This window comes from Erpetoichthys calabaricus, chromosome 18, assembly GCF_900747795.2.
Source record: "Erpetoichthys calabaricus chromosome 18, fErpCal1.3, whole genome shotgun sequence".
NCBI classification, from domain to species: domain Eukaryota; kingdom Metazoa; phylum Chordata; class Cladistia; order Polypteriformes; family Polypteridae; genus Erpetoichthys; species Erpetoichthys calabaricus.
This window is the reverse complement of record NC_041411.2, coordinates 18,808,942-18,825,226: the sequence shown is the minus strand read 5'-3', so window position 1 is coordinate 18,825,226 and position 16,285 is coordinate 18,808,942. Positions and strand designations below refer to the sequence as shown.

Below are 16,285 nucleotides of genomic sequence, written 5' to 3'. Positions count from 1 at the left end.
TAAATACTGTGCGCAGTCAGACGATATTCAAACAGGAAAAATTGCAAAATAAAAACAGGCACTTAGACAAGTAACCGGAAATTCGCTCACTTTTGGCCCGGTGGCAGTTTCCTCTTGAATGGAAAAAAGCCAATCGTTTACCGACTTGTTACCCAATCGCATGCAGGGACAACCCACAAGAACGTGAGACTGTTTTCATCCGCCTCAATTACGAAGAGAAGCCTCACGGATGAGCTTTTATATGTGCATTTCGATTGGCTAAAGTTGCAAGACTAGGCCCTCTCAACTATGATTGACGACTAATCAGCCAATAGGATGTGGCATCATTTGGCGGACTTTTTGGACTTACCGAAGCGAACGACATCTGTAAGCTCTGTGATTTTACAAGTGTCTTCTCCATCTTGAGCTAATATTAAATTAATCGGTATTGCACGATGTTTCTGTCAGATTTCCGAAAAGACTTTTTTGATGTTATCGTGAATCAGGTGAGATGCGTATTTTTTCTTGACTTATTTAAGACTAAGAGGCCTGCAGGAGCTTAATTAAAAACTGAAAAGTCGAGTCAAGCTGTTGTAATATACCGTTAGAATAAAGTGTAAACACGATTCATTGTTAATGCCCGTGTGAGAATCTAGATTCGTTAGTGTTTCTTTTACGTTTTATTTTCTAAGATCAACGTAGTGTATTGATATTTGCTTTGTTTTTCTCCGCTAGAGAGTTGCTCTTCTGGTGGCTTCAGACATTGATGCCTTGTGCGCGTGCAAAATTCTTCAGGTAATGCTTATTGGTTTTCTTTTAATTTACACGTACACGGCTGTGCAGTACCAGATTTGTGTGATCTTTACAGCAGATGCGAAATGTTGAGGGACTATGAGACAACTTAAAACGGCTGCCAAGCATCGTTCAGTGCATTACATCGAAGGAGTTTAATTCATTACATACCATTTTCCCAGATGTTCTTTTAATTGACTGCCACTTCGCAACCTACTTGATGTGACATTTCTTTCGAAGTAAAGGTTAGATTTTTACAGATGGAACACTGTGACTCATCAATTTCTTTTTAATAGACATTTCCAGCAGGCATCGAACGATTTATTTTTTTCTTGCAAATGTGTTATGATAACAATAGTTAGAAACACGACTACTAAAGAAGGATGGAAAATTTATACCTGTATTATTGCTGATTTTTTTTTTTTTTTTTTGGACATTTCACATCCTTGTGACTCCACAACAATTTACTATTTTTTATTTTTATTTGTAAATTTCCCCTTGGGATTAATAAAGTATCTATCTATCTATCTATCTATCTATCTATCTATCTATCTATCTATCTATCTATTGCCTTTGGTACCATGTCTGATAAACAACTTTATGTCAATAAGATTCATTATGATATTTCTTCATAACTTACTGTGGATTTGTGTATAGCATAAATTTATAAGATTGAAAACTTAACAAACATAATACATCTACGTAATTCCTGTTATGGCCCTTTACGTTTTTCCTGCTGGAATGCAAAGTTTAGAAAGTGGTTTGGACAGTCCCTTGTACATTCTGCTTTACAAACAAATTGAAAGAAAGTACTTTACAAATCTCACCGAACACTTTTCCAAGAAAAGCTGCTTGTTAAATCTCCTTCTAAAGCTTTTTGGTCTGTTCTTGCACCTTGTTTTCTTAAAACATGCACTTTGTTTCCCAGGTTTTATTGATCAAGGACTTCTTACTTAATTCTGTGGCTATAGTGTTTTAATATGTATTTTGTGGTATTTTTTTAATAATACCAGCTAAGAATGATTCGACATCTGTGGGATTATCCAAAACCTTTACTTGTGTCGTAGAAGAGGAATGATCTGCACATATTTATTCTGTTATTCTTGTTTTCCATTGCCAGTACTTTGCTGACTGGCTTTTATCATACATGTACAATATCTACTAAGTCCAGTCAATTTAATTTTATAGTATTAGGAAACTAGAGGAACTTCTATTAGAAAAATGTGAAACTGTTTTTCATTTGAGAATTTCTGTGTTTTGGTCCAAGATTGTTAAGGTATTTTTAAGTGTAGTGGTGTATCTGAAGGCACTAGTGCAAAATGGGATCCAAGCACAATAATGTTTATGAATTTTGAATTAAAATTTACAGAAATGGAAAATAATATTACTTGAATCACTTCTTTGCATTTATATTCAAATGATGTTCACCATAATTTATACATGATTTTAAATGGCTTCATTTGTTTGTTTATACTGATCAGGCCCTTTTTCATTGTGACCATGTCCAGTATACATTGATTCCTGTCTCAGGCTGGCAGGATCTTGAAACTGCATTTCTGGAACACAAAGAGCAGGTATGTGGTTTCAACATTGTCTGGGGTTTGAGAATGACATTTTGGTTAAATGCGAAGAAAAGTAAGGACTACACTATATTAGAATTTCAATTTTATATTTGTTAAACATTTAGAAGCAAAACCATGTTTGCTTTTTCCCATGTGGAATTAGAAGTCTAAATTGGGATTATCCCTTTTTTCTTTGTCATAGGTCACTCAGTCTTTTTTCCAGGCTACAGGCCCACAGAGCAGACACTTGCATTTAAGCTAGTTTAAACATCTAAGGATTATTTTGGAACTTCTTTATGGTAAAATGTGTATTAAATCAGTACTACTTTTTATATAATGTACAGATAATCATAGTTTTGAGCACCATAAGATTGCAGATAGCAACTCTATATTAGACTAATTCTTTCTCCAGAGAAATTCCTGTTTCAGTAAAATGTTGGAAATGATAAAAAGATCTGGAAGAATGTATTGTCCTTGCAGTTCTGACAACAGTGAAGTTATTGTTTGTTTTTTCCTGAAACATGTAGCATTTCACTGTTAAAAATTAACTGTATCATCTTCATAAAAAGAGCATTTAAATTTCATTGTCTTGTGTAGAAACGTGAAAGACCTTCTTCTTCTTTCGGCTGCTCCCATTACAGGTTCACAGCGGATTATCTTCTTCCATAAAAGACCAAATCTCACAAAAAATCCTTCTGTAAACTTTCATGTTTTCAATAGTTATTGTTCAAAGCAATGCAAATCACACACAAGACAAAAATAATAATTTTTCATTGCGACAAAGTTCCAAATCACTCCTACAACAGTTTAATTTTAGGATAATGAGATACTTGTACAATTAAAGTATGTTAATATGATATTGGTATCTCATGTATAAGAATCTCTTATCAAGTACCATATTTCAGTTTATTAAGTTTGTGTGTTCTTCCCCTACCCCTTGTCTGCATGTGTTGTGTATGTTTTTTGTTTTAAGTGTCTGGTCATTGCTTAAAATGCAAACTTGCATAATTGAATTAATGCCAATCCTGGAATATGTTGCATGCAAGAAAAGCTGAAAAGATTTTACTAAATTCTGGGTTTCATATACCAATATTCAAGGGCTGCATACTGTGTTTTGTATTGTATGTTATTAATTAGTGGGAATTTTTGTAAACCATTTTTGGGCTTCTTTTTTTCTGCTTAGTTCAAGTATTTTGTTTTGATAAATTGTGGTGCCAATGTGGACCTTCTTGAGACACTTCAGCCAGAAGACGATTCCATTTTTTTTATTTGTGACACCCACAGACCCGTAGATGTCATCAATGTCTACAATGACTCACAGGTGCTGACTGCTTTCTTATTCTCTGTTTCATTATCTGTTAAAACATCAAGTCACACACACAAATTGTTTTATTTTCTGCTTTAATATTTAATGTTTTGAATTAATTTGGGGGGGATGGGTGTGTGTGGCTGGGTGGGTGTAATAAAGTTCATGTAATCATCATGGAAACATACCTGTACTCTCATATAGCACCCCACAACTGCTTTATAGCTGTGTTACCTGCCCCAATCAAACTGTATAAAATCATTATTGCTATAAAGCAGAATTAATAAATTGTATTAGATCCAGTAATAGCAAAAATACAGAGCCCCGTATCTTGAAAATTTAAGGTGGAAATGCAGACATCTTGTCTGGATATACTGTATATCTCTTTTTTCTTTTTGAAGTGTGTTTAAACCCTCCTCCACCCCACCCCCCCAAAAAAAATGTCTGTGTGATGCATGTATCCAATGTAAAAAGACCTTTCTTCAGGTAAATTTAACAAAGATTAGATATCAGTCTAAAAGATACAAATATTTTAATGGACTAGTGGTCTGCAGTTGTTGGTTTGTTTGAGATAATGGTAATCTGTCTTAGTCTATACAGTATCGGTGAACCTAAAGATGAAGCAACTTCTAGTCATGGGGAATGTCAGACATGCCGAACGCAGTTGGAGATTGCATTGCTAGACCATATGCATTTACACAAGTGAAAATTGCTGGCCACATCAAAGTTGGTGGCTGTATGCCAACGTTCCAGCACAATAAAGCTCATCTTTTTTCCCCAATGGCCAATAGCATGCTGCCTGACGGAGCTGGTCCTGTAGAAATGGTTAACCGGTATGGCAAATTTAGCCACAATCTTAACCTTTTTCCATCTTTGTCATGGCACATAAAATGTGAGATATTAAACAGACAAGTTTTTTTTTTCTGTTTGTGTTGTCCAAAATGCCTGTGTTTGTTATTCCTCATCGCTACATTATATGCTTTATTGGCTGTTTAGTTGTAGGGGCAAGCTCTGCTTGCATGAGAACAAAGACAAAAATTGTTGTCGCAAGCTGCAGACTAGTTGGAATGATTTAATAGGTATGTCAGATTAAGCAACTGGATTTCGTGGGAGTGTGCTGACAACTGCCTCCAAGTAGTTAAGATTGTGTAAATGAAGGCTTTGACTGAAAATCACTGGAAAAGTTGTCTAATGTGACATTTCCTTAACTCTCCCACAAAGAAAGGTAATACTTCAAATGTATTATTTAATCAGAGTTTGCTTTGTGGCATTCCTTTACACAGCTTAAATGTTGACCTGTTTGGAGTCTGTGTTAAATTTTATAGACATTTTCTTTCAATACATAGTTTAATAGTGTGAGTGCAAATATCTATTAAAATAATATTCTTATGGTGTATTTTCGCCATACACATGAAAATAAGAACTCGACTGTATTGATTACATTCTGTGTATCGTAATGAAACCTGAACTTGAGGAATGTTATTATAAAATTATTGAGCTTTTAAGGCAACACTTAAGTGTGATGCTTCTTAAACTGTCACAAATGATAACATTTAATTTACTAGTATTTTACCAGGGACTGTGTTATTGTTTAAGGAATATTTTGCATAAAATGATTTTTTTAAATATATATAGATTAAACTCTTGATTAAGCAAGATGATGACCTTGGAGTTCCATCTTATGATGACATCTTCAGAGATGATGAGGATGATGATGAAGAGGGAAATGAAGATGATTCTGGAAATGAGAGTGATGATGGCCAAGAGCCATCTGGAAAAAGAAGGAAATTTGAAGGAGTGAGTTTATTTCAACAGTAAAGCTGGACAGATTATGTGCTCTTCTTCTATGAAGATCATAAACTTATCTCTGGTGCACGTGACTTAGATTAGACAAGGAAATTTAGTGGTGTCACATCTACTTTAACTTCGGTTTTGCATAATATCTCAAAAGAATTAATATTCAATAATAGTATTCTAGTGTTTGACAGGATTTTCTGTTTTTCTAAAAGGAAGCAGTAGAGAGAAGAATAGAAAGACGAAGAGAACGGAGAGAATGGGAAGCTCGAAGGTGAGATCTGTGCATATTTAACATCTTATAATAACATCTTGTAACCAGGTTTTTATATATACATATATAATATAGTGTGTGTGCGTGTGTATACTTTCACCGTAGTACAAGTATTTCCAATTTAAACACCTTTTTTTTTCTTATCAGAAAAGAGATATTGTTTGATTATGAGCAATATGAATATCATGGAACCTCTGTGAGTATGTCTGTTCTTCACGCTTGAGGAAAACTCTAAAAATGTGCTATGTTTTTCTTCTTCACTCTTAGTTAACAAAAATGTATTTTAGTGTATATTTTTTTTCTTTTTCAGTCTGCCATAATAATGTTTGAGCTGGCCTGGGTAATGTCTAAAGATTCCAAAGATATGCTTTGGTAAATACACACACTTATTTAAAATTTTTTTTGTTATTAGTTATTTAACTGTATAATATAAATATTTTCATTTTTATCTGAAAGGTGGGCAATTGTTGGCTTAACAGATCAGTGGGTTCAAGACAAAATCACAAAGTAAGGATTTTTTTTGTGCCTAGTATAATGTCTATGATGTACTTCAATATAAAATTTAATGTAATAAAAATAACGTCAAATATTTAATTAGTATTTTAGATTGCTTATTAAAAAGTTTTTTAATTATTCTCATTCTGTTATGTGAAATAAAATTAATTTGATGCTTTAGATGTAGTTACTCCCCCTTTTTTGTTATTTATGTACTGTATATTTGGAGATGATGATGTAATTGTTGATTTATTACTTTAGCTTATCTGGTAGATCATTAAGCTGTAATCAGTACTTCTGATTAAATCTCATGTTGCTGGTACTATGTGTCTGTTCACTTTTATTGAAAGTTTATTTTATTTAAATTATAAAGTTTTAGGCAATTTATAATGTGTCCAGTTTGACTCCAGCAAGCGTAAGCAAAATTAGACTTTAACTCCATGTTTAAAACTAAAAAGTATGTTGGAAATGCACGTTATAGGCTGTTGTTCCACTTTTGGGTGTGTACTGGGTTGGAGAGTGAAGTCAGTGTCAATGTGGAAGGCAAGAGAACAAAAGAAATCTTGATGATAGTCTTCATTTTCTGCTACATGATGTACCTGCTTTAACTCTCAATAGTCAAAACATTTTTTTCTAATTTTGTTTAAAAATGGAATATATATATATATATATTTTTGTTTACTTTGTGTTTGTAGGTGCATTCTTTCACAGATTTTTTTTCTTTAAAACAATGGGGTCTTAATGCTTTAAACTATAAAATATTTTCTTAAGATATTTGTTTCAGTTTTATTTTAACATGTTAAACATGGCTATATTATGGTAATATTAGTTCAGATGTTTCTATTCTTTTAGTGAGTCTTTTCCCTCCTCTCTTTAGCATCAAGTATGTGACAGATGTCGCTACATTGCAGCGTCATGTTTCCAGACACAGCCATAGCAATGAAGATGAGGAGAATTTATTGTCCATTGATTGCTTAAGAATCTCATTTGAATTTGAGTATCCTTTTAAAGCAAAAGAACACATCCTCTTTAAAATGCACTGTTTGAAAAATGGAATATACTTCCTTATGTTAAATTACATTTATAATTAGTAGAATTAATTTTCTAATTTTTTAAATTGATTTTTACATTCCTAATTATGACACATTAAGCAGAACAGTTCAGTTTGTCTAGCACAGCAGAGTCTTATCTTGCAAGCTCTTCCATTGTGTCATATTCCTCATCCATTCATTAGACCAACCCACAGAGGCCTAATATAGTACAGTACTGTATATAAAACCTGTTCCTCACTTTTCAGTAATTAAAATGCATTGTTTTATTGCCTGAGGAATATGCTTTTTGGGCAGGCCTTATCTAAACAATGGCAGTCAGTGACAGCTCCTGAATGTTTAACTAGTTACGGAACTTGAGAATTTTGGCTTCCACTTACTCTGCCTACCTGGGTACGACTCCTGTAATACTAACTACTATACACTATGATGGAGGTGTTTTTTTAGTTTTAATGACCTTTAGAGTTATGCTGTCATCAGCTTTGCACCACCGATGGGATTAGCTTTGGTAAATAGAGTGCAAGGTATGGCCCAGACAATGAACAGTTCCAAGTTTTTCATTTTTGTAAGTGTTAAATGAAGAAATTGAATGAAAATCCTGTTAGCCATATCTTAAGAGTTATTTACCATTTAAATGCCTGGCATCTAGATAATATGTTTGGGTTCAGCTTTAAGATACATGAAGGGAACTTGTTAAGAGTGGGTGTCTTTATGTGATGCTATTTGGTAGACTGACTACAGAGCCTGCAGTGTTTTAAAAACTGATATTGTTGTGTATCCAGTTTGTGCTTCCTTAATACTAATTCACAGTTTGCGTTTGGCTCTGTACCAGCACTGGTCTCTTTATGAGAGTATTTGTAATTCGTCTTACACTTCATCCTATTTTAAGATATGGTCCATCCACGGTCAAAAGAAACTACAAGAATTCCTTGCTGACATGGGGTTTGTATTTGGACTGTACTGAGTTTATATATATATATATATATATATATATATATATATATATATATATATATATATATATAAAACCCTCTTAAAACTCCCCTAAATGTTTCATTATCATTCAGTCACACTTCATGGAAAGTATTACTGAAATAGATATTTATGTCCCACCTTCAATTAAATTGCATTACTATTTAAAATGAAAATAAGATATTAAAATATAAAATTGGATGCATTTTATTTGCACTTAAATGCACAATAAAATAATTTTGAAATAACACGGCATGTATGCCTATCTTGGATTTTGATCCTTTTAGGCTTGGAATGTATAATTTAGTGTGGTTTTTTTTTTTTTTTTTTTTTTTTTTTTTTTTTTTTTGTTCCACCCCGCCACCCCCATAGCCTTCCACTGAAGCAAGTGAAGCAGAAATTCAACTCCATGGATATATCAATTAAGGAAAATCTCCGAGAAGTGATTGAAGAGTCTTCAAATAAGTTTGGGTATTTAAAAGATCTGTTAATAATTAGTTCCTTTTTTTAGTGAAGGATTTTCTTAATTATCATTATTAGTATTTTTTTTAATAAAATGTTACTGATAATTTTTAGTCAAGGTTTATAGCTGTCAGTTACAGATGGGTACATATACTTTTTCAGATGTAATGTTTTATTTTTTTTCTTAAAAACAAATTTAACTCCAATCAAGCATTCTACTGAAAAATGAATTTTAATCTTTTTTAAGCAACGGATAAAAGAACAATATTGACACTGTCCTGTTGGACCAGTGACACCCACCATAGGATAATTATCTTTTCTGTTGGTGAAATATTCCTATGAGGAAAACCATTTTAGTAGCAGTTTCTTCACAAGATAACATTTAGTATTGCATGATTATGCATGTTGTGGATGTTTTATTTTTTAAATATAGATATGCATATAAGAAATTAATGTATTTCATTAGCTTGTCAATTTGCTCAAAGCAGAAACCACTAATTATAAATTAATCATCCTGCTTTTCTTTCTTAAGTTCTCTTCTCATTTATAATACAGATGCCATTTTTGCAATACATTTAAAAAGAGATAATACATTCTTTCCCCATAGAATGAAGGATATTCGAATACAGACATTCAGTGTCCATTTTGGGTTTAAAAATAAATTTTTGGCTGCTGATATTGTGTATGCAGCTGGGGCACTTCTTGAAAACACTGAAAAGGAAGACAGCAAGACTGACAACTTTATAAAGGCATTGGACTGCCTCTCCAGGTAGAGTACATATATTTCCCATCTAATTTTAGTCTGTGTGTAGAATATAATAACACATTACACTGGTTAGCCCTGCTGGTGCCTAATATAGGGCATATATTGTATCTTGTTCCTCACTTTTTCAGTAAATGCAACACATTGTTTCACCCCTGGGAAAACCCAGTCATGTTAAATGTGTGTTCATTTTATTTGTGCGCATTTAAAACTAGTTTTGTTTTGAAATTAGATGAGGTACAACATTCCATAATAAATGTCAACATTCTATAAATAACCTGTATTACGTTACTTCTAATGTTTTACTGGAGAATCTTATTTTGTTGTTTGAGTAAATTAGAAACATTGGTAAACATATGTGAAGTTTTGAACAGTTGTATTCAATTGCAGTTTAATGTTTTGGAATATTTGATTTTCACACTAATCGTCTGTTACAGCTAGCTTAATCCTAGGAGGGAAAAACTTGCACTTAATTAGCAATTAGCAAGTGTACTTGGCCATTCTATATATGTTGTCAGTATGTTTTGTCTTGTACATTTCTTTTAGCTGTACTTACTGATTCTCTATATTGAGTTAGCGTTTATGAGCATCCTATATATTTAAAAGATCTCACAAACCTCTTCTGTTGATTAAGGATATTGTGCTGTTTAAATTTTCATTGTCATGCATCAACATCGAGAAAATGCCCAAATACTTTTATCCTTAGAATCACTTCATTAATGTAGCAAAATGAAGAAGAAATTGATGCTGTATATCTGCATGATTATTGAAATCAAAACCTTTTTTTTTTAAAAAAAAAAAAAGAAAGAAAACTCTTATCATGACCGCACAAATATAATCAAAATTGTATAATATTATGTGTGGGTCCAGAAAAAGCTGCTTTAAACTTTTGTAGATTGGATTTTCTTTCTTATACTTCTTGGTGTTAAGGATATTCTACTTTATTTTTCATGTGTTTCCATTTATAGAAGTAACTTGGATAAGCTACATGATGGTATCGAGAAAGCAAAGAAAAAACTAATTGCCATTCAACAAACTGTGGCCAGCTGCATCTGCACCAACCTAATAATTTCCCAAGGGCCTTTCCTCTACTGTTATCTCATGGAGGTGAGACTGAATATCTTCAGTCTTTGTGATTTACAGTGAAACAGTCATAATTTAGACTTTTGTACAACTGATGCCCTAAGACAAAGTAAACAAACTTTAAGCACATCTGAGAATAATAAATACGTTTTGCAAATTACAGTAACAAAATGATTTGAAAAGATGATAAAACCTTACTTAAAGTGGAAGATTGGAGAATATCATGCATGTCAATTTTTTTTGACGGGCAAAACTTGATACAGGCACTAGCAACTGTAACTGGATGTAAAAAAAAAAAAAAAAACAGGATTGTGGAAGAGATGGGCACACGATAGGCAAGGGCGCCTGTACTCCAGAAGTATATTTGCATGGTAAAAATGTATTGATTTTGTTCTTATCTTTTTCTTTGGCAGGGCTCTCCAGATGTAAAAATGTTTTCTAGGCCAATGTCTTTAAGTCTTCTGAGTAAATGTCTTCTCAAGGCATTTATTTGTTCTGTAAGTATGTTATTACATGAGGTTCATCTGTAGTGATCAGTTTTTCAATAATGTGTACTAAAAACTGTTTTGTTTAAACCCCCAATGTTGTTGATGCTTTCCAATATCTGTCTGCACCTAAATGATGATAAAAACCATTCACACATGGGTGTACTTGATGTTTTTTACAATTATAGTTATTCAACAATTAACTTTCATAAAGATTAATATCTGAGCTGTTGGTACAGTATAATCTACTTTTCTCATTTTCAGACTAAGAATAAGCGCTGTAGGTTACTGCCACTCATAATGGCTGCACCTCTGGATCTGGAGAAGGGTACAGTGATTGTTGTTGGTATTCCACCAGAATCTGAGAGTTCGGATAAAAAAAAGTAGGTATTTTGTCTCTGTTGGGCAAAACATGTTTCATCTTTTAGAAATCTATGCAGATCTTAATTTTAGGTACTGTTTTATTGATTGTGTATTGTTGTGTGTGGTGTTTTTTTTTTTTTGTCTAAGAATGTTTGGTTGGCGCTTCATGTAAATTCTAATGTTGTGGTTAGTTAACATAGGCTGTGGTATCAAAACAATGTTGTCACAAGTTAGTAATTTAAAATTAAAGGATAACCTGTCCACACTGTAAAATGACAAATCTCTCAAGTCTGGAATGTTGTTTTTATTCAGTTGTCTGTTAATTTTGCCTTTTTAGATTTTTTTTTTTTTTTTTTTTTTTTAATTAATTGGTCACCTCAATTGTAATCTTCTTGTGCCAATGGTTAAGGTTTAGCTGTTTGTCTCTTTTTCTCTTTCATATGGCATCTGTGAGATTTTAATCTTTGTCTTTATTTAGTTTTTTTGGAAGAGCATTTGAAAAGGCAGCTGAAAGTACTTCGTCCAGGACTCTTCATGATCACTTTGATATGTCTAGTAAGTTATTACACATTTGATTTCATTAGTTGTTGCTTCATTCCATTAATATATGGACAGAGTTTCACTAGACTCTTTTTAGCTGCCCATATAAATTAGAATAACAGTCTCACACTCATATAATCCTAATAAAGGTTTGTGGAGGGGTTGAAGCCTACCCAGCATCACTCGGTGCATAGCAGGGAACAAACCTGGATGAGGCACCAATGCATCATGTGACCGACTTATGTACGCACCCACACTCATATGAGTCGGTTTCAATTTGCAATTCAGTGTGCCTTTATGTCTTAGGGATGTGAAAAGAAAACCCATGCAAACAAGGGGAGAATGTGTTATTTTAGGTGTTAATGGGTTTAAATAGTCTTTTAATTATTTTCCTGAACATAAAGGGAAAAGTGTAATTTCTCCACTAGGTGGCACTATGCAACCAAGATGCATTATCTAATGTGTGAAATATTATTGGATAATTTTGTATGTTTGTTTTTTTTGTTTTTGAATTTATATTAGTGTTTACTTAATAAAAGACCCATAACACATTATAACAGATTGTTACGTATGGTATTTGAAACTGCAAATATATGAATTTTCATTATCTCATGCATGTCTTGTCTCTTTGTTTTAGTAATTGAATTGAAGACAGAGGACCGCAGTAAATTTCTGGATGCTTTAATCACATTGCTGTCATAAAGGTATTTCTTGTTGTGAATTGTTATGGGTTCTGAGACTTAAAAATGAACGGGTTACATTGCCATTAGTTTTTGAAATTTTTATCTTTTGGAAAATTGTCAAGAGTGTTGCCTGTTGCTTACATATTATTGTGTAGTGATGTGAAAGGAATAGTATTTTGTTCCCACATGTGTCTTTGCTTTGTATTTAGAGCTTTGTTTCATATTCTCAGTGAAAGTTTGTTTATTACAATAACTGGGGAATAATTTAGTCTGGGGGTGTGCCAAGGTTGATTTACAATGCAATGGTGGCAGTTTTAATTGCATTTTTTCTCAAATACCTGCCAAACAGTAATATAAGCAATCGGTTTTTGTTTTAATACCACAAGTTCCACTGATGCATACAGAAAATTAATACTTGCTTGGCACTTTAAATGAGAGGGTTTGTAATTTTATACAAAATATTCATTTTAATTTATGGAGATATCGTTTGAGTTTGTGTGTTTTTATTTAATACAAATGGATGTACAATACTTATATATATATATATATATATATAAAATATAATTCTTTACATTTTTTGCACCTTTTGGTTCTGGGTAGATATTCTTTAATTTAGATAGTTAATGTAAACATTTTTTTCTGACACTCTTTTAAAAGTGAATACAGTCAAGTCTGAACTGTCTGTTCTGAACCAGTGATGGTTTGTTAATCATTCAAATTAATTTGCTCATTCTTTGTATTCCCTTGCTATTCCTGACAGAAAAACCAGTGCACTTCATTTACTCCTTTTAGATTCCTCAATGCACACGCAAATGCATGTTAATGTGCTGAGCTAGATGGGAAACCGTTGTCTAATGAGCACTGGCAGAACACAAACTATCAGATGGCATTTTTTTCAAAGCATGATTGTATACATCTGTCTGCATATGTGCAGCATTCACTGTACAATCCTGCCCCCTCTCTCCCTGTGCGTTCACAGCAAAGAAAGTACAAGTTGCTGTGTATTTAAAAAAAATAAATAAATAAAATAGGGCATAGTAATTCTATACAGTAATTAGTAAAAAGCTTAAAAATTGAACTATGTTAGCCCTATTCTGGGTTTCAGCCTGTCAAGCTGTTGCTACTTTTTAATGGAGACTTTATATGATTAGAAATATTTTACCACGTTTCTTTAGAGAAGTCATTTGTTTGCCTGTATTTATATAATGTGTACACATTTTAGTATCTTAAATTAGAAAGAAAATTTTTATTGAGCTTTCTCACTACTGTTTCATTTGATTTAAAGGGTACTTATCAATAGGGAGCAGTTTCTAGTATAATTACACATGAAGTAAAAGTCGCACTGTTCTGAATTTTCAGTGTGTACCACGCAGTCCTCCACCACCCCTGCCTCTGAACATGACACAGGTCAACACATAGTAGCACTGTCTGTGGTGTGAGTTTTAAGCCCCTTTTTAAATCTCATTCAGATGCTTGTAGATTAAAAGTGTTTCAATTTAGTCCTGGACGCATAATACTGCTTTCTCATTCTCTTATGCACCTCAATTTTAATCTCCACTCTCCAGGTCTGAGTGTATTTTCTGTAAAGATTCTGTTATTTAGCCACCTACTGCATCATGTGTAAAATGCAATTTTTTTCCTTTTTACAGATGTGAAGATTATTGATTTGCCACCTTCAAATGTATTTCAACCTGTTTTAAATGTATATAATGTAAATTATTGGACTGCTTCATTGTGATAATTTGTAAATAAAATACTTTATCATTCTATGCTTAGTGACTGGGTGATGTGTTTGTTTCCAAAACATTTTTTGTCCAATTCCTTTAATAAAATAGAAAAAATAATAATAATTGCAAAATGGTCAAACCCCCCCCCCCCCCCCCCAAACTGCCCCTTTTTTTTTTTGGTCTAGTCAACAATAGTAGGTTTCTTTTCTCAAGAAACAATGCTGTAAAATATTACCTTAATGTTTCCTGCAATTTGACTAGAGAGGTATGATTTGTGGAGTTTGATCATTAGTTTCCATGAGTACAAATGAAGTTATAATCCAACTGTTTTACGCCCATCCTGTGTGAGCTTTTTGTTTGAAGGCCACTGGTTTATTTTTTATTCATGGAGAAAATCTCATCCATATGAAGTGGTAATAAGTTAAATTTTTAGTTAGCGGGTACTCATCACCCCCCAAAACCCCTTTTTTTCCTCTCTTGTACATATGCAATGGATATTTTAATTCACAATTTTTCTTGTATCTTTCTTAAAATTAATTTATGATGCACTGTCATTAAATTAGTTTATTGAACCCTTACATTAATAACGTTAGTTCATATGCTCTTCCCATTTTGCATTATTTCATTGTTTTCATTTTGATTCACACTTCTTGCTCTGTTTTGCTTATTTACATTCCTAACTTACAGTAACTAGCGTACAAGTCCTTAATTAAGTCATACATACAAAGCAACAGAACTTCACCTATCTTTTGCCGTATATTGCTGCTAATTAAAGTGCCTTTGGCAATAATAACGTAATTCCTAATCCTAAATAGCTAATCTGATAATACATATATAATTCTTTCAAAATTAAGTTTTCCTTTATAGGTTGATAGATTTGTCTTTGTACACAGATTCAAAACTGAAAATGTGCATGACTGTGTGAAGATTTCCAAGTTTTAGAAGGTACTGATGATAGAAACTTGTGACATACTGGTTTTGCTGTTCAAAATGTATAGTTTTGTCAGAAAACTTTTCATGTTTTGATTGTAGCCCATTTGGTCCAATTAGTGTAGTCTTTTAAGTAGGTCATAGCCTTTCAACAATTTAATATTCGATTTACAAATACTGTATCTAATTGAAATGTCAAAAAGTTTTACACTTTGGAATTGCATGATAGAAACCTTGGCAATATATATATCTCGGTCTTAAATGTACCATTGGACCTTGACTTCATGTACTGTATTAACTGCAATTGACTGAAGCATAGCTCATTTATGGAGTATATGTCATGTACTGGTGTATTATTACATTTCCTAATGAACTACAATGGGGAATGAATAAATCGACTTCTGCTGCTCACCCTCATTGATGTTTCCTATTCTCAAACTCTGGTGACAGGCCTTGTTTGACAGTCATGGTGAAACACATGCTAACTTTGAATTAGGTGCATTTGGACTAGAATACGTATTTAAAGGTAATACAGGAATTTGGGAAAAGAATTGGATATTTTTTTTCCTTTATCAGGTCCTTTTTAAAACCGTTGCATTAATCAAATTTTGGTGGAAGGTTTTAACTTGAAGTTGTGTGTGTTTATGCAGGTTTTGATGACTTAAATTAGGTACCAAGATATTTGGATCAATGAGATAAACCCCACTATGACTATGACTCTCATTGTTGTTCGTCAAGGGCATTCCTGGCTTTTTCACTAAGTCCTGATCTGATAGACTGAAAAAAAAAATCTCTTTAGTCCCGATTAGAGAACGCTAGGTCTAGGTCTTCAAAATTTTCAGATTTGCTGATAAAATTCCTCCTCCTTTGGCGTCTTCCTCACACACAGGTGGGGTGTGTAATGAGGTAATAGGGAAGAGTCTCAGTTATGTGTGTGGGGTGTTTGTTTTGTAAAATTCACTGCTTTTTGGGTATTTTGTTAAACACAATAAAATTTGATCACAAAGTTACTACAGTAATAGGCTG

General features: G+C 32.9%; 1 protein-coding gene across 1 annotated transcript; it reads left to right on the top strand.

Moving 5' to 3' along the window:
* The first annotated feature begins 76 nt into the window (after positions 1 to 76).
* Positions 77 to 14,371, top strand: cdc45 (CDC45 cell division cycle 45 homolog (S. cerevisiae)). Its single transcript, XM_028824809.2, has 19 exons — positions 77 to 485; positions 715 to 774; positions 2,253 to 2,345; positions 3,517 to 3,654; positions 5,275 to 5,436; positions 5,649 to 5,707; positions 5,855 to 5,903; positions 6,018 to 6,079; positions 6,164 to 6,214; positions 7,080 to 7,199; positions 8,062 to 8,193; positions 8,596 to 8,694; positions 9,293 to 9,454; positions 10,417 to 10,555; positions 10,945 to 11,028; positions 11,281 to 11,399; positions 11,858 to 11,934; positions 12,557 to 12,623; positions 14,252 to 14,371. The coding sequence occupies exons 1-18, from the start codon at positions 435 to 437 to the stop codon at positions 12,619 to 12,621; spliced, it is 1,722 nt and encodes a 573-aa protein (XP_028680642.1). The 5' UTR covers positions 77 to 434; the 3' UTR covers positions 12,622 to 12,623; positions 14,252 to 14,371.
* Positions 14,372 to 16,285: the final 1,914 nt, after the last annotated feature.

Bases quoted from the DNA above. Each gene is read 5' to 3' on its own strand.
- cdc45 (XM_028824809.2), top strand. From the start codon at position 435: ATGTTTCTGTCAGATTTCCGAAAAGACTTTTTTGATGTTATCGTGAAT. The intron at 5,437-5,648 runs GTGAGTTTATTT...TTTTTCTAAAAG, and splicing joins AAAGAAGGAAATTTGAAGGA to GAAGCAGTAGAGAGAAGAAT. The intron at 7,200-8,061 runs GTATCCTTTTAA...ACTAATTCACAG, and splicing joins AGAATCTCATTTGAATTTGA to TTTGCGTTTGGCTCTGTACC.